This window comes from Stegodyphus dumicola, chromosome X2, assembly GCF_044657685.1.
Source record: "Stegodyphus dumicola isolate Sdum_Otavi_A_Nest chromosome X2, ASM4465768v1".
NCBI classification, from domain to species: Eukaryota; Metazoa; Arthropoda; class Arachnida; order Araneae; family Eresidae; genus Stegodyphus; species Stegodyphus dumicola.
This window is the reverse complement of record NC_140781.1, coordinates 185630440-185654487: the sequence shown is the minus strand read 5'-3', so window position 1 is coordinate 185654487 and position 24048 is coordinate 185630440. Positions and strand designations below refer to the sequence as shown.

Sequence of the window (24048 nt, the reverse complement as noted above, 5' to 3'; positions counted from 1 at the left end):
TGTGACCAAAGGAGTCACCGTTATTTTCAAGAACCGTCCAAAACTCCTAGAAGATATTGAGAAACTGTTGTGGATTAATGGGAAGCAGTTAATAGGCGATTCGGTGTCGGAAGCCATAGTTTGCACTAAAGCTAAGAATCTGTACTCGGACCTTCTCCGAAAAACACCAGGTACGTCGACTGAAGATGAGATGGTAATGAGATTTTTGGAAGTGCGGAACGGATTAAGTGGATTTCCATTATTTTCAATGGGAAAGTTTGTTTCTAGATACGAAAAATTCGCTATACGAGCTCAATGCTGGAACGAAGTAAACTCGTATCTCGAGGTTCCACTGTACTATAGTCGTTAGTTTTTCTGTCATTTGGGCAGTTGGCAAAGATCTGGAAAACATTCTAACCGATGAAGAATCATCGGACAGAAACAGCCTGGTACTTTGTGTTGAAATATGAGTGTATTCTGTATTGGAAAAATTTAGCACCTTTGGAAGTTTTAAACTGATAACAAAAAATGAATTTCGCTCCAAATTTGGGTACTGCTCTAAGAGTTTTACTGACTCTTCCAATAAGTGCTGCATTCGGGATTGTAGTTTTTCCATACTGAAAGTAATCAAGAACTATTTCCGAACAACAGCTCAAACAAGATTCTCAGACGTCGCTGGGTTAGGAATTGAGTATGAACTCAGCTTAGATGTTTCTGAAATTATTATCCCGAAGGGACGTTAGACCCAGAGGTTCAAAACGGCATTTTGCGTCGTTTCGCATTTCAAACTGTTGCCACCAGATATTATTGCCATGTATTTTGTTTAAAGAAACTAAATAATGAAAAATCTGCATGAATGTTCCTCATATTATGAAAAAACAACGGTTCATAGAGCCATCCAATTTTGAATAACGTAGTCCTCCAACCGAACATGGGCACTTGGAAGCCCGAATTTGTTTTATCTCTTTCAAATTTCGTAAAATTTTAACGAATTTTTATTAACAAATTCAACGATTACAAAGCGAGTAATAGCAACATTGTACGAAAAAAAGGATTTTTATCTCCAACGTGCGAGACTGTGTATCGGAAATTCTAAAGATATACTCTTTTACTGCTTTTAAATGTTTCAGTGATATTGCTATTGAATTCAATTTTATGTAGTTAAGAGCGAAGAACATAACATTTAATAAATAAAAGTAACACACAAAACGTTAAAAAAAACTGACTTTTGGGTGTAATATAAAATCTGAAGGCTTTCAGATCTTCGCACATATTTAAAAGCAGTAAAAGCTTTCAGATTTTTTTTAAAGAATTATCTGACTAAAAGTTCCTAAAAAAACATTCGTGTGAAATACACTCCAGTTAACTTTTTTTTTTTAAATGAAGTACTTTAAAAGTTTCTTCTTCTTCTTTTTTTTTTTTTTTTTTTTTTTTTTTTTTTTTTTTTTTTTAAGAATGTTTACATTGTAGTTCCATAGGGGCTGAAAATTTACTGTTGCACAGAGGGGGCTAAGCCTGATCCTGTAAGTACGTAAATATTTTCTTAGAAACCTCCAATTGGCTTAACCTGCCCTTGGCTGCTCCAATGAATGTTTCATCTTCCAGTTGCATAACCAAAGGTTATGCAAAGTTTCGTTGCATAACCAAAGAATTTAACTAGGGCAAGAAAGTTCAGTTGGCAATGTCTAAGGCGTCGACAAACTTTATAAGCGTAAAGCTAGGCCTTGAAATTTATCTATGAATGCCATCCAAAACTGTCAGCAACAGCCTGAGAATCTATCAGAGAGCTATACAGAATGATTTTAAAATGTGAATTCTTCACATAAAACTTTTAATTCTTGTTGCTTTAAAGTTAGAAATATCTAAATAGTTACGTTAAAAGACCATTTCATGACATGAGAAGAAAATGAAAAATTCACATGTAATGAATGATTGAATGGAAACGCTTATTGGAACATTTTACTTTAAAATTATAATCCAGACTATTAAGGAAATCAGAAACATTTGAAAGTATCTCAGTGTGAAATGTTCTTCAGTATGAAGATTCTCTGTTCTTCAGTATGAAGATTTTTTTAAAAGTATACTTTTAAAAATCGATGGCTACCTAAAATATCCAAAAACCAAATTTCATCAAATCCATTAATTTTCAACGTAAATGATGCTACAGAGAATATGAGTAATCCTAGAAATCCTTCTCTTGACAAGGACAAAATAATATCTTCTAACAGAAGCGAAACCAAATTTACTCCTATCTTAAAATCTAAATCTTATTCAGAAACACTTAACAACACTGATCCGAATTCACACTTGTAACGAGATACTCGCCGTGTAGTAGCGAAGTCCCTAAAACAAAAATAGCGCTGAGATGATCATCGCAATAGATTGGATGGAAATGATCCACGAACTGTTGATGCAAATCCTGACAACCTATACTTGTGTAGTATAAAAGTAAATATTTCGGAAATTACGTATAACAAAAAAGATAGTATTGATTGTTTTGTGCCTCAATATGCTCTAAACGGTTTAAAAGGTCTGGAACTGTATTCCCATAAATTTCTGAATCTAAAGAGTAAGTTTAGAAGGTTTTTCTTGAGATTTAACTTTTCTTGTTATCCGGAGATAAAATGGATCAGAAAATCGGATTTCATTAAAAATGTGTGTGCGTTCCAAGCACTTCGCTTGAGGCGATTATAATTTGCTACGTTAGCATATTTAATATTTTCTGCTTTCTGTTTTAATATTCCAGTTTCCGATTCATTAGTTTATAAACACTTTCATTTGGAAGGTTATGAATTCAGTCTATGGAAAATACGGGGAATATTAATGTCAGTTTTAAGGGTCATCTTGTGTTATTAAAGCATGCAGTTAATAAATTGATGGGAGTATCCAACAAAAAAAAAAAAGATATGTAAAGAACTTGTCATATAGACATTCTGTTGATGTCGACCGTGAGAAAACGTTGTAAGGCTCATTGAGAATTACTGTCATATTCAAAATTAAAATAATTGGTTACTTTTCCATTTCGCTTACGCAAATCTCTCCAAGCAGTTTTTATTGGCTACAACACAGAGTATACACATAAAAAAATTAATAATGCTGCAGATCTCGCCAAACAGACTTTATTGACGACAACACACAGTATACACATAAAAAAGCGTTAGTTCTACCTCTATCTTTCTTATTTCACTACTTGGCGCCAAGGTTCTTTAACACATTAACTCTACCCCCCAGTTTTTCTATTTTCGTGTGCGTGTACCAGTTTTCGCATCGACAAAATTGTATTTATGGTTCACTTTGCAGTGTTTAAAACTTTTCTCTTCCAATTTTTTAGTACGGTATGATTTCCATGAATCGGAATATATTATAATTCCTTTTTCGATATTTTCTTTAATTGCTTCTAATGTAATGCTCATGGATCGGTTTTTCACCTTCATAAGGTGTTGGTGTATGTGATTATGGCAAAACGTCAAGGGCTATCTGCCTAAGGGGAGGGACGCCTTTGTGGAGAACTTTCTAAGAGAAACTAGTCCGTATACACGTTACACATGGGATGACTGTGAAGACGCCGATGCAGCCAGCCCGTTCGCGGGATTCGAAACTCAGACAGAACTACCAACTACCAGTGTTCAGCGACTTTACCGCGCGACCGCTGGTGGGCTACCTTCACAAGTAAACATTCGTTTGTTTCACGCAAACTCCATTATAGAACCCCTGTTGTGGTAAATCCGTACCACATCGTTTTTGCATTTCGTGAACATACCTTCATCCACTTCGTCGAGCATACCAGGTCCTCCTATTTTCCGTTGTTGACGTTTCAGCAAGGAATCCACACAAACCTCACGCATGTAGTTATTTCAATCCACAACAGTTTTGTGACCAATTTCCAACTACTTTTCACATCATTTGACTAAATTCTTCGCTCCAGTCATAAACAAACTTCACACACTTCAAAAAACTCAGTTTCGATGACTCAAACTATGTGTCTTTACGGATACTTCTTTCATTGCGGCATGTTGAAAGGTTGCAGCACCATTGAATTTCGTCTCCTAAATACTACAATTTCATTTCACGATTATTATCGCAAGTAGCAATTTTAGGCAAAACGCCTTTCACCTTTCTGGGCAAACCCAAATTTTCAATGGTTGTTTTTCATCCATTTTTGACATATTAGATAAAAGAAGTGACAGATAAGAAATATCCGCGACTTGTTTTGAAAATGTGGAGGTAAAACGTTACCAGCAGGGACATGCCATTTGACGTCGGTTGTATCATTTTTGTCGACCTTATCGCCTGCGAAATGGAAAAATACCAAATAATTTACAGGCATATGATATGAATACTTATTTCCCCTTTTTAAAAACCCTTATTTTCGCGAGCCCATCGTAATCGCGAAAGTTTAAGTCTCGCGAAATATTTTTTTCTTCCCGCCTCAAATAATAAAAAATCAGAAATTTTTCACTTACCCAAAATTTAAAGATTTATTACACAGTTACAAGATTTTACTTAACAACTTTCTTTCTTATAACTATTTTTTTTTATAATATACAACTATATTTCTCGAATATAAAACAATAAAATTGATAGAAGACAGCTCATTCACTTAGAATACTATTTATACCAGCTTTTTTGAAGCCATTCAAAATTATCTCATGTTTGGCTTCAATACCGTTAAATACGCGCACAAGCCAAGAAGCGTGAATCGGTTTTAGTCGTAAGATTCGCAAGTTCATAGATTCTTTTTCCTTTAGAAATTGAAGCTCATTAGAATACCACTCAATAAACTCATTCTTGAGCAAACGCTTGAACTCGCCATTTGCAGTTGAGTCCAAAGGTTGGAGCTCTCCTGTGCGGGCACAAAATCTGGAATAATATTCCTCTTCTCTAGTCCAGTCAAAAAAAGAGGATCTTGGTGTGCCTTAAAAAAAAGATGCAAAAGATGTACTTTTGGAATTTTTTAACTTTCTCAACTTTACTTAGGTACTTTTGAAATTTTTCAACTTTCGGTTCTGTTCATATAAAATTCGCGAAATTTTCAGCTTGCGAAATCACCGATATATTCATTTTCGCGAAAATAAGGGCCTTTACAGTAGTTAAAAGATATTAGAGATAATAAAATAACGCTGTATTTTGTGAAATATTATACTGTGTGTAAAAATCGAGAAATATGTAAGATGTATACTAGGATAAAATTTTAAACAGCATTTTCTCAGTTTGTTGAAATCTGCAGTGATTTTTCCATTATGGTATTGCTTTTTACGACAAGCGTTAACTAAATAAACAGTTGTTAGTTCAGGTCTATTTGAAGTCACTGACAAATTTAAAGCGCCAGCTATCGGTCTTTACAATTGCCAATAAAATTTTTATCGAACTTATTTACAGAATGAGAGCTCAAAAACATCTTCGGAAGCACTAAATTATCGCAATTAATATTTTTAATGAATAAAAACTTGCAACTGTGAAGAAGTGCTGTGATTCCAATGGAGAAATACATATTGGATTCGTAATCTTTGAAGAAAGTAGTACATTCCAAACTAATTTTTAAACCTACGCCGTAGTTTCATTTTCTTCCAGACAGTCCGCCACGTTAGAGGTAAAAACCGTATTCTTCGCAGCTCACCTAAACCAACTACTTTTATCTAACTCCCTGTCTTATTGAATTCATTTTAATTTCAATGATGAGAATATAATTGTAATTATATTACAAAGGTATTCCGTAAACAAAACGCCTTGTCCTGAAAACTAAGTTGTCAAGGGCTCGGTCAACGGCGCGCTTTACTTCGCACTTTTTTTCACTTTTTTAATAATATGTTATACGTATGAATTTATTTATGGAAATATAATAGCACAGACATTTAATATTAAAGCATAATTTAAAATAGTATTACGTTAAAAATATTAAAATAATCACAACTATTTATCAAAAATTTAAGTGAGAAAGTTATTAATTGTGAAACAAAGTCTTTATGTAAGGTTAAAAAAATCGTGTGCAAAGCATACTGCAGAATACAAATTTTCAAGGTATAAACAACAGCAAAAAGTAATTCTCAGATAGGAGATATACGCTTTGTACTTCAACAGCACTTGAAGTAGGATGTGGATTCTCCATAAACGACACTTCCCTACGCGTTTTCTTCACCGCATACTGTAAGGCTCCTATATACCAGGCTGAATCATCAGGCATTCGCGCTCCCAAGTGGGAGATTTAATGGCGGCTGTGTAGTTACGGTGCAACAATTTTTTGTGTAAAATGGGCGGATGTACAGCTATTAATTGTTCAAATCATTCACGGAAAGGTCATACATTGGTAAAATTTCCTAAAAATGAAGAATGAAGAAAAATATGGGTAAATAATTGCCGAAGAGGCAATTGGAAACCTGGTCCAGGCGCTGAACTTTGCTTAGTAAGTATAATGTTAATTACGCCTTCATTTAGAGTTTATATCTTCTCTGATGTTTATAATGTGCAAGTAAAGTGAAATTCTTGTGTACAATAACCTGAGTATCTGCTAATTTCTGTAATAATAGCTATAATTAAATCAGTCTAGGGTTAATGTACCCGTCGCCAAACATCGCCAATGTAGATGTTTTGAATGTGGAAAAGAAATTTCTCTTCTAATATAAAGCGCGGATTTTGTTTTCCTGTGCTAATTGTAGAATTTATACTGATGTAACATGAAAATCATTAGCATATTGAAATTTATTAAAAAATAAATAATAATTTGGAAAGTCAAGATAAAATCTGAATGTTTGCTAAAGATATATGTAACATTATACTATAGTTGCAATATCGTTGGAATGATATATAATTTTTTTCTTTATTTTATAATCACTATTGTTAAAAAGTTAGATGAGTTGTTTATGCACGGTGCCCACTACTGTTTCTTGGTTAAAATAACTTCCAGAATTTTGACATTGACATCTGAAGTCAATGGAATAAATTGAATAGTGTGAGACAATATATATAATCTGACTTCAATAATTGCAAGGATTGTGCAAGTTTATTTATAATCACAGTATTATACAATTTGGCAATGGAGTAAAGATTTAGAAATGAATGCAGAACATTCAAATTAGTATTTTCTTGTTTCTAATATATAGAAATATAGTCTATTTTCCAGTATAAAAGTTTTACTTAAAAGTATGGGAAAGCAGATTTGTTTCATGCATGATCTTTATAATACTGGTATGAAATGAATGAATTTTAATCTGTAAACAATTTTTTGTTAATATTGAAATGCGTTTCTTTGGGTACATTTTTAGGCACTTGTGGATTATGTCAGGCAACATGCAATAGAAAAAAGATGTCCGTGTGCATAAATTTTCCCATTGTGTTACTTCATTTTATCTAAATTTCAAGGATAATTCTTTTCATTTTTATATGGCATGTTATCAGTATAAAGGCTAGTGAAAATAAATTGGTATGTGTATCTGTTTTTGAAGTGTAATGCTTAAATAAAAAGATGGTGTGTGTTTCTTCATTTAAACAACATTTCAAGGATAGTATTTTTCAGTGTTGTACTGTTTGTTATTTCTCAATGTAAAGGGGAAAAAAAACTGGTATGGTATATCTGTTTTTTAAGCATGATAATTTTATTTATTTCTTTAGTGATGCATATATATAGAGAGAGTAGGTGTTTGGTCCAACTGAAGTTATAATAAATCTAATTTTACTAGATCTCTCCCTCCCCTCAGGTGTAGAAAATTTTCAAGTGCAGAAAGTTATGCAGAATTAATTCATTTCTGATAAACTTATTATCATTAATTTTTTATATGACATGTTATTAAGTTACACATTTGACTACTGTGTAATAAAATTGTATTTAGGGCAAAAAATTAACTATAATTTTGCATCTGGTGACTAATATCATATGCTTCTAAGAATATTACTTTAACTTTTTCCATAATTTTTGTATTTCAGGAACATGAAACTGTTATTTTGATATACTTAAATAATAAAAGTATGTATCTGAATCAATTAATGGATACAAATATTTTACAGTTATTTTTAGAAGATATTTGCCATATCGCTTCTAATAATTCATAAAGTATGTTAAAATATAGGTAAATAATTTGGTGCAGAATTCAAGTTTAGGTTTAAAATATAGTGAATCATAAGACTAAATGATTTTTATTGTCATGATTTGCCTGGGCTTAAGAATGTACTTTTCGCCCGGTGGAAATTGTCATCAAACTGTCCTGAACAGGCTTTTTGTTGATAATAACTTCCAGGCTTATCAGTACCTCCTTTTGAGTGGAGGGTATGCAAATATAGTACCCAATTTAAATTACATTGTGATTGTAATAATATTGTGGTATTAAATAAGTGATTATAATTACAATTTAGGTAATTGCATTGTAATTATATTACATTGTATCTGTGAACTCTTAATTTCATTACTTTATGTAATTATGTTGTAAGTGCATAATCTAATTGCAGTAATATAATCTATTCGCAATTACAAAATAATTATAAATGCAGTTACATCTTAAATAGAGGCCATTTTAATACTTTTAAATTTTCGCAAGATAACTTCCCATTAAGGTTCATTTGGAGGAAACTATGCAAATACTAAAAAAGAAGTTATGCTAAATTTACATATTTTGTACAGTACTTTCTTGTTATAATGCTGTTCAATATATCTTCAATACTTTTGTAAATTTAACGACATTCTTTGCAATCACTGTGGTGCTTTAAAAAGAAGTTTCTTAGTTATGCTTTCTAATAAAAATGGGTTTAAAATTAAGTATTATGTATAATAACTAGCAGTTAAAAAAACTTGACTGCATGAAAATGCTGTTGCTGTGTAAAATAAAAAATAAGCTTTCTTTTATGCTTTGAAATGAATTACATGTGGTTAAGTCGTCCTTTTACAATTTAAGAATGTGGTTAACACACATTCTTAAATTGGACAGGTTTTATCTAAATTATTAGTATAAAATATATAAACTATGAATTATTTTGTAACATAACTCAAATTACAAAATTCATTCTATATACGTTCAAAGTTATTATCTTTTATGGAATAACTGTTTTTTAATTTAGGTAAAAATTGGATTTTTAGAAGTATTACAAATACAATGCAACACAAAGGTGATCTGATTGAAGAGGAAGGACTTTTTATTACGGTTTCTAGTTCGTATTTATATTACATTTGAATAACTTGCATCCAAAACACAGAATGCTGTACTTTCTTCTTCCATATATGTTATGAAATATTTCACACATTTAAAAGAAAGTGTTTCTTCAGAATCTTGCACAATTATTTCCATATACCTCAGACTTAAATGACAACATATTCTTAAGTTATTTTTTTAGTATGAATTTACAGTGTTTTTATTGAAATTTTTGTTAAAATGTCATTAAGATAAATTTATTTGCACACTCAGCGCTTTAACTATTTCCCCATTTGACACTATTGAAAGTTTTTATTCATATCTTATTTATTTTAGTCTGCTAACGAAACTGAAACATCTAAAGAATAAGTTATTTTGAATATGTTTACAAAATATACGCGAAATTTTATTTAAGTGAAAACGTCTATATACTATTCGAGAATTAATAAATTATCCGAAAAGTTTATATGCGCTGAATGCCGCGCGTCTATAAAATAAATCTTAAAAAACAAAACAGCAGACATTCAGCCAGCGTGTGCGATAAACGCGCCAAAATTGGCAGCGCGTTCACTCCCTCGCCAAGAGAGAAAAGTTGGTGATTCAGTCTGGTTTAGAGGAGCCTTAGCATACTGGCTTCGCTTCGTAAGCGATCGAGCCATACTTTTGGGCATAACTCCGCCTCTTCTGTCTGTTGAGTTAGGGACGTGATAATGCTAATTTTTCTTTTCTTGTGATGAAGTAATAATAAATGCTGAGATTTAGGTTTAGAAAATTAATTTTTTCTTTTTAATATTAACAAAATAAAATTTTTTAACGAATATTGTAATTTTAATTTAATTTTTTATTTCTTAAAAGTTTTGAATTGTTTTGGTGATACAGCTTGTATTACTAAATGTACATTCAAATTTAGTTCTTGATAATACAGGTTTAGTTAAGTGCTAAGTGACACAGTTTCCTAGCACTCGAAGGAAACTTATTTTATACAAATGTATGCCGGCCAATAGTAATATTTTGCACAAGTACAATGTTTAATTTTACTTTCTTAGATAAGATATGAATCGGCAACTCAACTGATCAAACGATAGGATTGAGAGCGGCGAACAAATTAATATTTGAGGAAATAAGATGATTAGTATACTACGTTTAATAAGTTTAAGAAGCGGGCATGAGAAGATATTTCCCTTTAAATTCAAGAGAAGTTTCTTTTCAAATCAATTTAAACCATTCCAGAACAAACTTTTAGAATTCCCTAATAATACTGCTGTGATTGATGACTTTGGATCTTTTAAATACAAAGATATATTATATTCAAGTTTCTTGCTTGCCAAAAAAATTAAATCTGTGATACCAGAATCTGAATGTGGTGAAAGAATATCTTTCCTCTGTTCAAGCGATGCAACTTATGTCTCAGCACTCTTAGCATGCTGGTTAACTGGAAACGTTGCAGTTCCATTGAATGCTAACTATCCCTCTGCTTTGCTTGAATATTTTGTAAAAGATTCTCAGAGCAAATTAGTTATTGCAAACGAAAGGTTTCGTGATCCGATGCAAAATATAGCCTCTCAAGTAAATGCTTCATTTTTCATAATTGATCGAGATATTCTTACATCCCCATCCAGAAATAACTACAATGAGATCGGACGGTCTGAATTCTGTTCTTGGAATTCTGATATGGCAAATAGAAATGCACTCATAATTTATACCAGTGGAACAACTGGGCAGCCCAAAGGTGTTGTGTTAACTCATGGTATCCTGCATGCACAGGTATGCTTTATTGCTGCTAACAGTAGAAGTTTTACTTAAGAGAATTTTATTGGAGGGATTGATAAGCAATAAAACTAAAGATAACTTTCATATCTGAATGTGAATTTTTAAATTATGTAGTGATAAAAAGGAATAATGCCATAAAATAAGCTTTAAATGCATGTGAGGGCTTATAATTTAATAAATGTGAGGATGTGAAATAATAAAAGATGAAAGTTTACAATTGGATGCCCCTTGTTTTTTGGCGATTCTTTTTTGACGCCAAGATCGGCGCCAGGAAGGCACAATTCAAGATGGCCGCTATGCAAAATCAAAATAAGAAGTCAAAGAATTACACAAAGTCTGTGCCCGTGTACACATCGATCTGTTTTCACTTAAAAAAGCATCCTAGAATTGCACAAACTAGGCATTGCGCACTGGCTTAAATTTGTCCATGTACACATCAATCTACTTTCATTTAGATAAAATCAGGAAGCTAAAACAAAGTTAAAACTATCATGGTAACCAGAAGTGAGGTTTCATCGCCGAAATTTGAAAAAAATTGTCGCTAATCGAAGGAGCATCCAATTCTACACTAGAGCCTAATAAAATATTTGTTGTTAGGTGAAATTATTTATTTTATAAACATCAGACTCATGTATCAAGGGGGTTAATAATATTTAAGCCAATCATATTTCCAAAGGTAAAAGGTAATACTAGGATTGCACAAGTGGGAAGAGGGCTCGATGTGACAAAGATGAGAGAAAATGTTATATGACAATAACAAGTTGAATTTGTCCTTTTTCTTTTTGCAATAAAAGCCATACATATAACTTTACGTGCATTTAGTAGATGTGAACGTTGCCATAACTGCACTGTGAATATTTCTCTGATGATCTTACATAGCATTTTGGCCTTTTTACCTATTATAAAAAACTGACATGACAGTTTTTTTTATTTTAATTTACTGCAGTTTTTATTATCTCATTGCTTAAGTTAGATTTCTCCCTTTATCATACACTATTCATAACAGATACTTTTTTAGTATTTCAGAAACATTTCAACATTGCTTCTTTTAAGAGAAATTATGTACATGTGTATCAGATACAGCAATATTTCCTTTATTCTATGCATTCAACTGCTTAACAATTTTTAAATTTCTTTTAATGCTGTAGTTATCAGTTCTAATCAAACAATTCAACTGCATAGTTATCTTGATATTCATGATATTGATATGCTACTACAGGTTAAGAATAATGATTTATGATTGCCCAGTAAGTGCATACCTGTAGCTTTTACTAAAAATGAGACATAACTCATTTTTATCAAAAATAACAACTGGCAGGAAATGTCAATGAAAAGGTACTGTAGCTTTGAAAATGGTACATACGGTCAGCCTATCACCATAGTTAATTTTTACAGTCTTTTGCTAAATATATTGTTAACCATTTTAAATATGAATATTTGAAAATCTTTATGCTAAGAAATGACATTCGTAATAGGCAACATGCAATAGTTAAAATTTTGAACTAATTATACATTTGTATCAATAATTATATTAGTAAAGAAAGGTTATCTTCAAATTCTTTTTATTGTTTTAATTTATTTGAAAATAAGGACATGCTTCATGTATGATATGTACTTTTCATGCACAAAATTCAGTGAAATAATTTTGATTAATTTTTAGTTTCTAGTATAGATTATGGTTCTTAACAGCTATTGATAGATTTGTTAAAGTACTTGGAATGTAGATGTGCTTTTCTTGTGCAGTACCATAATAAACATAGAAGCTTTGATATATGTAATAGATATGGTTGAAAGAATGGAAAGAAAGAACCAATATTTGTAGATGAAAACTTTTACTTTCCATGTCACAAGTCATAAACTTTCAAATCGTTTGTCTGGATGCATATGTTATTAAAATGCAGTTAGGATAAAAATAAAGGACAAAAGTTGCTGGCAAAAAGATAACACACAAACTAGCAACCTAAACACTATACCTCCTGTTTGGTCTATATCACTCGGGTACCAAATGCAATCCCAGGAATTTTGCCAAGTGATGATTATCTGTGTATCTTCTTCTAACCAGATTAAGAACGCTAGTCACATTTCACCCCAGTGTAGCTAAGCACTCGTGACCCATTATGTTTTAGGGACATTTCCAATTTTTTTTTTTGCTTCATCTAAAATTTCAATTTTATGTTCATAATTTTAATGAATCAGTGAGGCTGTTCTATGACGAAAACATTTCTTTTTAAGACTTCAGAATTTTAATATTCATTTAGCTAATTTATTAGCTAAGAAAGATCAATCATTCTTCTATGTACTAGAATCTATTTGAGAGCATTATGTGTATGAAGTCCTGGAAGGTTTTAATTAGCAATCTGCAGTCCAGGATTTTTTTACTGTAATGAGATTATCTTAATTCCCTATGACCTGTAATAGCTGATTCTGAATGTGTTCAAAGTACATTGACTAGTCATGCTAGTAACTTCAAAACAATAAAAAATTGATTCACTATTGCTGTCAAAAGTGAAATTGTAGTGATATAAAAGTGAATAGTATTTGTATAACTATACCATTGAATATCAAAAGTGTGTAATATCGAGTGTCAGGGTACATAAACTTTAAGAACAGGTGTTTGTTTTATTTAGGGAATACATTTTATCAATCAAGATGGTAAAGATTATTAACTATTTTATTGGGGCTGAAGGGAAATAAGGCTAATCTTTAAAATATGGTAACAGGTAGTTTGGCGACATTTTGGTAAGGCGATAAAGGTTACTAGCTAGGACTTTAGCAATAATCTGAGAAGTACACAGTTTGAATCACAGATTATTTTGTCTCAGAGAAATGAGAGATTGAGACATGTAATGTGACATTTTCCAGAAAATTCTGATCGTGATTTTAGCTAATAAGCACTTAGAAACAATTTCGCTGCTAAAGTGCAGAATCGCCCACTTATTTGTTTGGCGCTTTTTACAAGAGTAAGAAGAATTGGATTTTTGTCAATATTCTTTGACTTTTTAAGTGAAAATCGGTCAATGTGTACATAGATAAAGTCAAGAGTGTGCGCAATGCAATTTTTGTGCAATTCTGGGATGTTTTTTTAAGGGAAAATAGGTCGACGTGTACATGGATACCGTGTATGTGCAATTCTTAATAACGCGGCAAGCAGGCACTCTCAATTTCGCACCTAATCTTCGTCGTAATTAAGCATTTTTTTCCCATAAAAGCTCTAGTATAAGCGTAATTCGGCTAGAAGATTGTTGGAAAAAATGTTGAGTTAAAAAAAAAAAAAATGCCTTTATTTATACCCGAAACCTTATACCTGAAAACTTATACCTGAAAACAAAATGGCGTCCAAAACAAAACTAGCAGGTTGCTGTAGTATGGTTGGTCGCCAAATTTTCGCCAAAAAATCGCTAAGTTACCATAATGTAAAGATTCACCGGAAATAATATAGAACTCAGAAATTTATTTTCATCATAGTGAAGTTTTGCCTTCTTTCACCCCCGCAAGATCTGAATTCGACTGTCTGTGTTTTAAAACCTCTCTGCCTAGATGCATAAATGTGGGGGTTAAAACTTTCATGAATGTTATTTTATGAAATTTCTATGCAAGCCTTCAGTCTGTGCTCTTAATTAATTAAAAATTCACTATATATTTCAAACTTAATTTAGATTTTTATTTTTGCTTTAAACATTTAACCAAATGCTATCAATTTTAAAAGAGAACTTTTTGATTATAAACCTAATTGAACATTTTATTTTTTAGGTTTCAGCTGTTGTACAGGCATGGGAAATTTCATCAAAAGATTCTATTCTACATACTTTACCTCTTCATCACATTCATGGGATAATGAATGGGCTACTATGTCCTCTGAACGTGGGTGGATGTCTTGTTATGCGTCCGAAGTTTATTGCTTCAGAAGTAAGTTTTAAACTTTTGTAGTTTTTTTTTATATACTGTGCCTCAACATATTTTGCAGATGGTGACAAATTGTTTAGATAACCGAATAAACATTTCAGAAAAAAAATCATGTTTTGTTTATACGGCAGTTTTGCGCATATCATTTGTTAATACAGTCAAAAGTCTTTAATCCGGACTCGTCGGGACTTCGGCGATTCCTAATTATCGGTTTTCCGGGTTCTAGATCATCAGTTTAAATATGGTCAGATGACATGCAGAAATTATAAAATTAAAAATATGAAACCGTAATTTATGAAATAAAGAGCAATTATGATCTAAAGGGTATCAAAATTTACAAAAAAAAAAAAAGAAGTTTAATATTTATTTGTTTACTTTATTAAACATTTCTTTCAGTGTGCACTTGTGTAAAGCATACATTACGCATAGTCGAAATTAGAAAATTGTAACCAGAAAACTATTTGATGTGTATTCATGATATTTATAATGACAAAAAATTTGATTTAAATCATATCAAAGATGGAGTACATCGAAATGAAATACAGTCAAAAGTCCTTAATCCGAACTCGTCGGGACTTCGGCGAATCCGGATTATAGATCATCAGTTTAAATCTGGTAAGATGGCATGCAGAAATTATAAAATTAAAAATATGAAACCCTAATTTATGAAATAAAGAACAATTATGATCTAAAAGGGTGTCAAAATTTACAAAAAAAAAAAAAAAAAAAAAGCTTAATATTTATTTGTTTACTTTATTAAACATTTCTTTCAATGTACGTTGTTTAAGTTGCTTCGTTTTATGTGATAATACTTTCTCTTTAATTCTATAAACAGACATAATTCCTTCTTCAGTTACAAAGTTGCACTGTTCAAGTCCTATAATTGCTGTGTTGAGAATACCGACTAATTTGTCAATCGAAATTTTTTCATTTTCAATAACCTCCGTGTCATTTTCTTCACTATCAGAAGCGAATTATAATGACGAGGAATTTGATTTAAATCATATCAAAGACGGAGTACATCGAGATGAAATACTACATTTAGTAAGGAATTATAAGCCAAATAAAAACATCTGCCCTGAAGATAAGGATAGTGCTGACAGATCAACTTCCAATTCATTGTGTGCCGCGGCGTCCCCCCCTGCCACAGAGCAGCGTGAAATTGATAAACAGATTTCGGAATGGTTAGAGAAACGAAGGATATGCCTTTGTCCATTTTTTGCAGCAATTCCACTTTTTGTTTAATGGACTTCGAAACTTACTTTCGCTTTGTAGATCCTTTACATATTAGTAAATATATATATCAGAAATTCTATTTGACATAATCGAAAGTTCAAGCTTACTTTTATAAAATTGCTCAAAAAATAATAAGCCGGATCCAATTCGAAGATTAAGGAACAACGCAATCTGCAACATTAACTGAATTAGATAATTTTAGCTTAGGTTATACCGTTTGTTATACATTAAACGCGCATGCGTAAACTTATTATGCACATGCGCACACGCATATTCGCAGCCGTAAAGGTCTTACGCGACGCATGCGCAGAAAGTATGTAGCTTTGAGGTCCTGATTATAGATCATTCCGGATTAAGGGTGTCCGAATTAATGACTTTTGACTGTACTACATTTAGTAAGGAATTATGAGCTGAATAAAATAAAAGCATCTGCCCTGAAGATAAGGATAGTGCTGACAGATCAACTTCCAGTTCATTGTGCGCCATGACGTCCCCCTGCAGAGCAGCGTGAAATTGATGAACAGGTTTCGGAATGGTTAGAGAAACAAAGGGTATGCCTTCATCCATTTTTTGCAGCAATTCCACTTTTTGTTTGATGGACATCGAAAAATGCTTTTGCTTTGTAGATCCTTTGGCAGCTCCAGAATCGGAAATTCTTTTTGACATAATCGAAAGTTACTTACTTTTATAAAATTGCTCTAACAGTCTGCAAAAAATAATAAGCCGGATCCAATTAGAAGATTAAGGAACAACGCAATCTGCAACATTAACTGAAATAGATAATTAGATAATTTTAGCTTAGCTTATACCGTCCGTTATACATTAAACTCGCATGCATAAACGTATTATGCGCATGCGTAAAGGTATTATAAGCATGCATAAATGCATTATGCGTTTATGCATGCACAGAAAGTTTGTAGCTTTGAGTTCTTTTTTGACTGTATATATATTTGATGACACATATTTAAATAAATATGGGTACGACAGTTTCATCGCCAGTTAGGTATAAGTGTGAAGTAACAACACATTAATACAGGGCTGTGGAGTCGGAATCGGAGTCAGGCAGATTTTTGTGTAAAAGCATTTGGAGCTGGAATCGCTATAAAAACACATTGACTCCAACTCCAATTTTTGTTGGACAGTTTTAATCTAAAATGAAATTAAAGTGAACTGAAAAAAATATTTATGACAAACTGAGCTATTATTTTTATTTATGGACTATATACATTAATAAATAGTTCTTTTCCATTTTATTGGCATATTAATAAATAAATATAAGCTAGGAAGATGGATTACACTGCTGAAAAAAAAAATGGGACAGATCTATAACTCCTGTTTTACTAGGCTGATTGACGAAATTCAAGTTGTGTTTTTCATGTCTCGAAAGCGCGACATAGAATATGTATTAGATTTATATATAACATTGTACTAATATAGGTATTCTGACACAAAATCGGACCTTTTTCTGAAATAACGTACCAATTTCTTTCCATATTTCAATTCTACGACTCTAATTATGCCAAACTACCAAGTTTTGTAAAAATTGCACAAGTAGGTTTTAAAAAATTAGCTCTCAACATTTTAGCTCCTCAATGTTAATTGAGTTTGATATATATTTATTGAGCTCTTTTTTTTATTAAGCTTAATTGCTTCTTTCTTTTGCATTTCGAAATTCAGATTCATTCCAAATAAAATTCACCTATATTTATGATTTATTTTTTTAATTTGTATTTAAATAATTTTTGTAAATTTTTCGAAAAAATTTATGTATTATAAGCTATAAAATTTTTAACATCATCTTAAAGTAGATGTATTTATTTCTAGGCACAAAACAACAACAACAACAACAAAAAAAAAAAAAAAAAAAAAAAAAAAAGTTTAACTGTAAAGAAACTAAGAGTTTTTTTATTCAAAATTTTCTAAGGTATACATGAATTTACATATTGGAGCATTTTGAAATTTGGCATCTTCTTTGTGAGTGATAATAACGCCAAATGTGGTTTACGCACTTTGTTAAAGTTATTTGAAAGTTTGAAAGATGACTTTTTTCCGCTCGTCTACAATGAAAAAAAGAAACGGAAAATAGGTTGCTATAAATTAAGAAGTTCGCCAAGTAAATTATTCACGGAGAAAACTGAAAAAATACACCAAGATAAATTTTTGAACTCCGTAAATTTTGCACCAGATTTTACAAAATCTAATATTTAGGCATAATTTGAGTCGTAGAATTGAAATATGGGAAAAATTGACATGTCATTTCAGAAAAAGTCCGATTTTTGTGTCAAAATACTTATGTTAGAATGATGCTATATATAAATCTAATATATATCCTAAGTTGTGCTTTCGAGACATGAAAAACGCAATTTGAATTTCGTCAATCAGCCCAATAGAACGGGAGATATAGAACTGTTCCCCCCTTTTTTTCCTCCCTGCAGTGTACATATTTGGTGATATAGATGTTGTTAGAATTTAAAAAGTTTTTAGATGTAGGTAACCCTAATGTTTCACTAACAGAAAGACTGGGGAATGGTCTTTCCCCAGAATGGTAAACTTTTCTTTCTACACCATATATAGCCACAAAAAAGCTTCAATCTGAAGAATTAAAAGGAGGTGAGAATGGAAGAATGTGATGTTTGTTCTTTCTGAAATGGAGGGTTTATTACAGAAGGAATCATTTGTTCAATGAAGAAAAGAGAAACTAGTATGCTAGACAATGAGATCCAAAACGCCGAATTTTGTTGGATGATGAACAAATTAAAAAGGCAAAGAAAGCCATCTATGAACTTTCATTAAGGATGAAATTATTTTCAGAACAATTGAAATCAGGACAGTCAAACTGCAGGCCTTGGAACTGAGTCTCTATCATCCTCTTCCAGTTATGAATTGGATTTTGAGAAATATTTGGATAATATTGAAAAGGCTAAGACAAAGAATGAAAATAAAGAACCAAGACTATTTAGATATAAAAATGAAAAAATGCAAACAAGATTTCTACACAGCCTTTGAAGAAATAGAGAAATATGATTTCTTATGCAAGACACCTCTTTTAGACTTCTAAAAATCTATCCTGAAAATTTAAAAGAAGTAGCCCTAACAGTAACAGTTCTTCCTCGTACTCAAGTCATTGTGGAAAGACTTTTCTCAGCTCTGAAGTTTATCAAATCAGTCCTATAACAAAGAAAAATATGCTGTAATCCATGTGGATAAAAGTATATTTTAGGGTACCCTTTCGCGATTTTTGCCGATTTTTGATGATTCTAGAAACAGTAAACAGTGGATTATTTTCAAACTTATCACATCCTACCATAAAAAAGTGTGTATTGGTGGACGCGATATGGTCAGCAATACATGCCTGACAAAACAGTAATGCAATACAAAGTCTGAGATCTGGATTGCGGATATTAGATCATCAGTCTGGCATGCAGAAATCATAAAATTAAACATATGAAATCACGATTTATGAAAGAATGAAGCATTTATGATCTAAAAGGTATCAAAATTTACAGAAAATACTTAATATTTATATGTTTACTTTATTAAACATTTCTTTCAGTTTAAGTTGTTTAAGTAGCTATGTTTTTTGTGCTAATAGTTTCTGTTTAATTCTGTAGATATTAATATAATATAATTTCTTGTTTATTTACCAAGTTCTTTACCAAGTCCTGTGATTGCTGGGTTGAGAATTCTGACTTAACTTGTCAATCGAAATTTTTTCGTTTTCAGTAACATCTCTGTCTCTTTCTTCATTGTCAGTAGTGGTATTTTCTGAATCTAGAACCATGCTACAGATTTTGCCTTCCATTAGTGGATTGATGATTAGGGCATTGTCATCACAGTGATAAACATGTACAGTCAAAAGTTGTTAATTCGGACACTGGAATGATCTATAATCCGGACCTCAAAGCTAAAAACTTTCTGCGCATGCGGCGCGCTGACACATGCGCATATGCGTTTACGCGTGCGCGTAAGACCTTTACGACTGCGCATATGCGTGTGCGGAAGTGCAGAATACGTTTTCGCGTGCGCGTTTAACGTATAACGGTTCCTCTGAATCTTTGCTTACCAATGAACTTAATTATTTGAGAGCAGTTACGATTGACCGTGGATTTTCTCCCGTGATTATTGATAAAGCCGTCAAAAAATTTTCAGATTCCCATCAAAGAAGACATTCCACTGTTAGAAATAATATTAATGACCTTGTCGTGCTTCCATTTTATACTTCTGTTAGCTATAAAATTGCACGGATTCTCCAGAAATTCAATTTTAAAGTCGGTTTCTCCCCTATTAATAAAATTCACCCTTCGATTCTAAAAGATTGCGTTTCTGTCTTGAATTCTTGGGGAATTTATAGTATATCATGTCAGTGTGGTTTAAGATATATTGGCCAAACAAAAAGAGCGTTGAAGTTTCGTATCAAGGAACATGAATCTTATGTCAAAAAAGGCGAAATTAACAAGTCTTCAATAGCGTATCATAGCTGGACTTTTAACCATAATTTTGATTTTGGGTCTGCAAAAATCATCCAAAAGGCTTCTTCCATAGGCGAATTGGATTTTCTTGAGGCTTTTCACATTCACAAAGATTTAGAAAGTTTAGTTAATGATTTGAAGTCCAATCCAGTCCTTCCTAATGCCTTTAAAATTCTACTATCTTAATTCAATTATTTTTGCCGATAGATGGCGTTACCTCCTCGCGCTTGGTACTACCAGAGGGTATAAAAATCCGTTCAGTGGTTGCTTTCCATTATTTGAAGTTCAGATTTTGAGCGTAATGTGCATTTGCCCCTCGCTCCCTATTTTAACTTCGCTAATATTTCTTTATGCTTGATCAGACAGCCTGGCTCAGTAAAAGTAGGCGGCCAGTGCAACTCTGATTAAAAATCTAGTTATAACCACGTGCAGTGCTGATAAGCACTACGTGTTTCTGTGACTCCTTTTATTTTCTTCTTTCTATGTATTTGTTTCTCCTGATGAGGAGGGACCTTTAGCTGCCCTCGAAATCGATTGAGTGTTTCATTATACCTACGCTAAATATAAGGTTGTTTTTTACGATTTTCACAGTAGCGTGTTTCTCTTCTAGTCTAGTTCTAGTCTAGTATAACGGATGGTATAAGCTAAAATTATCTAATTATCTATTTCAGTTAATGTTGATGATTGCATTGTTCCTTAATCTTCGAACTGGATCCGGTTTATTACTTTTTTCAGACAGTAAGAGCAGTTTTATAAAAGTAAACTTGAACTTCCGATTATGTCAAATAGAATTTCCGATGCTGGAGCTCCCAAAGGATCTACAAAACGAAAGTATGTTTCAATGTCCATCAAACAAAAAGTGGAATTGCTGCAAAAAATGGATAAAAACATGAAGAAGGTGACAGAGAGGTTAGTGAAAATGAAAAAATTTCGATTGACAAGTTAGTCGGCATTCTCGGCACAGCAATTACAGGACTTGAACAGCGGAACTTTGTAACTGAACAAGAAATTATGTCTGTTTATAGAATTAAAGAGAAAGTATTATCACAAAAAACGAAGCAACTTAAACAACTTACATTGAAAGAAATGTTTAATAAAGTAAACAAACAAATATTAAGCTTTTTTTTTGTAAATTTTGATACCCTTTAGATCATAATTGTTCTTTATTTCATAAATTACGGTTTCATACTTTTAATTTTAAAATTTCTGCATGCCATTTTACAAAATTTAAACTGATGATCTATAATCCGGAATCGCCGAAGTCCCGACGAGTCTGGATTAATGACTTTTGACTGTATTAACTCTTTCCTAAATTATACTGACTGGTGCGGCCATGCAAGCTCTGCCTTTATGTGAATAACAAAGGAATTATTCTTAATTTAAATAGCACTGAATGTAATCTTTTGGCTTATGAATATCATTAACAAAACCTATTTTTAGCATATGAAAAGAAATTTTTGTTAAATCTTTCCTTGTCAATGTTTCTTAATGCATATACTAACTTATATGTGTAATTGGTAAGCGTAATGTTAACAAAAAAGATTACAGTGCTCTTCGTTATTCAATCACTAGTATAAAAAAAATTGCTTAGGCTTTGTTGCATGAGTCATTACTCACATTGTAATGTGTTGATAAACATGCAGGGATGAAAGAAAAATATAATAAATAATGATTCACCAGGTTGGTGTCAGGAGTTAAAATATTAGTTGGTGTAAAATCAAAAATGTTTCTGTGTAGAATGTTTTAGTTTGAGATGTATGCGAAGCAGATATGTGGATTCAGAGTCAAATTATTGATCTCACGAATTTATGCTAAAATGATTATTTCTTCAATAATGATGTATTTTATTTAGTGCCAAAGTGAGATTAAGAATCGGAACTTTCTGCATGTCGCAAGATTTGTCTACTATTTAAAAGAATCACTTATATTTACAGAATCTGGGACATATCCTAGAGTAGGAGCCTGCATTAAAATCCTGGGCCATCTTACAGTGATGCAAAATCATTCAGCATTTTACAAACCCTAAATGCAAAATGAGCTTTTATTTAAGATATAGATTTCAGATATCAAAAACTCTATTGTATTATGAGACAAAAAGTTAATAATGTTAGATGCGTTAATAATGATAGGTGCATTTTTAACAAAGTATACTTAAGTGTAAAGGGGAAAAAATAAATAAAATAAAGATTAAGGTAATGTATATTTCAAATAAAATACTAGCAATGGAGTAAGAGGGTTTCAGCTTAAACAGAGGATTCCTGTCCTATCTTCTCCTTTAAGTGTATACTGAATAAATTGTCTTTTGAATTAAAGTATGATTGAATGAGACATAACTATATTTAGTGAACATCCATGCATGATAAGAGCACAGGGAGAGAATACAAGCATGTGTAAGTTTCTTTCATGCAATTAAAATACACATAGAAAAATTGCTTTTTTGATATGCAGCTTCTTGCAGTTAGTCACGAAATGCAATGTTTTGAAGATTTATTTGTTTAATGTTGTTTAATTGCTTAGAAAATATTGAACATAAGTATTGTTCAAAGTAAGTTTTATAATCTGAAAGTACTCGGCATTTTCAAGGGCTTATAAAGATAGTATAAGTACCATCTACCTGAGAAAATGTTTCCTTTTAAAAGTTTATAAAAGTTGAGTAAAAATGTACTTTATTATAGTTTTTATATTATTCATTTTTAGGTGTGGGAATACTTTCTTAATACAGATAAGATGAAACCAGATGTTAATTTATACTTTGCAGTTCCTACTATGTATGCAATGCTGATAAGAGAGTTTGATGAAAAGTCCAAAAATAATAGTAATACAAGAAACAGACCTTTGAATAATATACGGTAATTGTTAATATTATTAATATAATTCCAAATATCTAAAACTAAATTAATCTTCTTCAGAATTCTAAATAATTTAATGATATGTGTTAGACACATTACATATGAGTATATTTTTATGAGGAGAATGCATATATCTGTCTCATCAACTTTTGCGAAACTCAACACAATTATAGGGTACCTTAAAAGTAATGCATGTGTTAGTGGTGTCCGAAATAAGTGAGAAAATTGAGTGCAGTGCTCTGTGTAATGCTTTTCTTTGAATTTATTAAAACTGCCGGAGGCACAGCTGCTATAGATAATAGGTCTGTGATTCTGTTCCTGGCATAAGTTGCTCTTTTCCTTATATGTATTTATTTTTTCATTTTACTTCAGAATTTATTGATAGATGTATGATCTTAAAAGAATATGATGATAAATTAATTATCTTTCTTTTCCATATATCAGCTTATATATATATATATATAAATGTAATATACTAGTATGCAAAACTTGAGCAACTTTTTTTTGGCTATAATTCTGCAAAAAATCAACTGACAGATATGAAATTCATACTACAGAGAAACAATGTACACTTAAAAGGATGAGGAAAGTATAAAAGCAAAAAAGTGAATGGGACACATGCAGCACAGGACAAATAAGAAAAGGCTCTATCAACAGAATGGTGTTTGTACAAAAAATTGTCTGGCAAAGAGAGAGAACAGAAGACCTCCCCTAATTGAAATGGTTGCA

The 24048-nt window shown here is 31.7% G+C and overlaps 1 protein-coding gene across 1 annotated transcript in view; it reads left to right on the top strand.

Moving 5' to 3' along the window:
• The first annotated feature begins 9895 nt into the window (after nucleotides 1-9895).
• Nucleotides 9896-24048, top strand: part of LOC118184051 (malonate--CoA ligase ACSF3, mitochondrial-like) — a 28859-nt gene continuing 14706 nt past the window's right edge. The window contains exons 1-3 of the mRNA XM_035353691.2: nucleotides 9896-10856; nucleotides 14613-14768; nucleotides 23168-23319. Coding sequence (XP_035209582.1) covers nucleotides 10218-10856; nucleotides 14613-14768; nucleotides 23168-23319 — 947 coding nt within the window. The 5' untranslated portion in view covers nucleotides 9896-10217. The remainder of the gene's footprint in view (nucleotides 10857-14612; nucleotides 14769-23167; nucleotides 23320-24048) is intronic.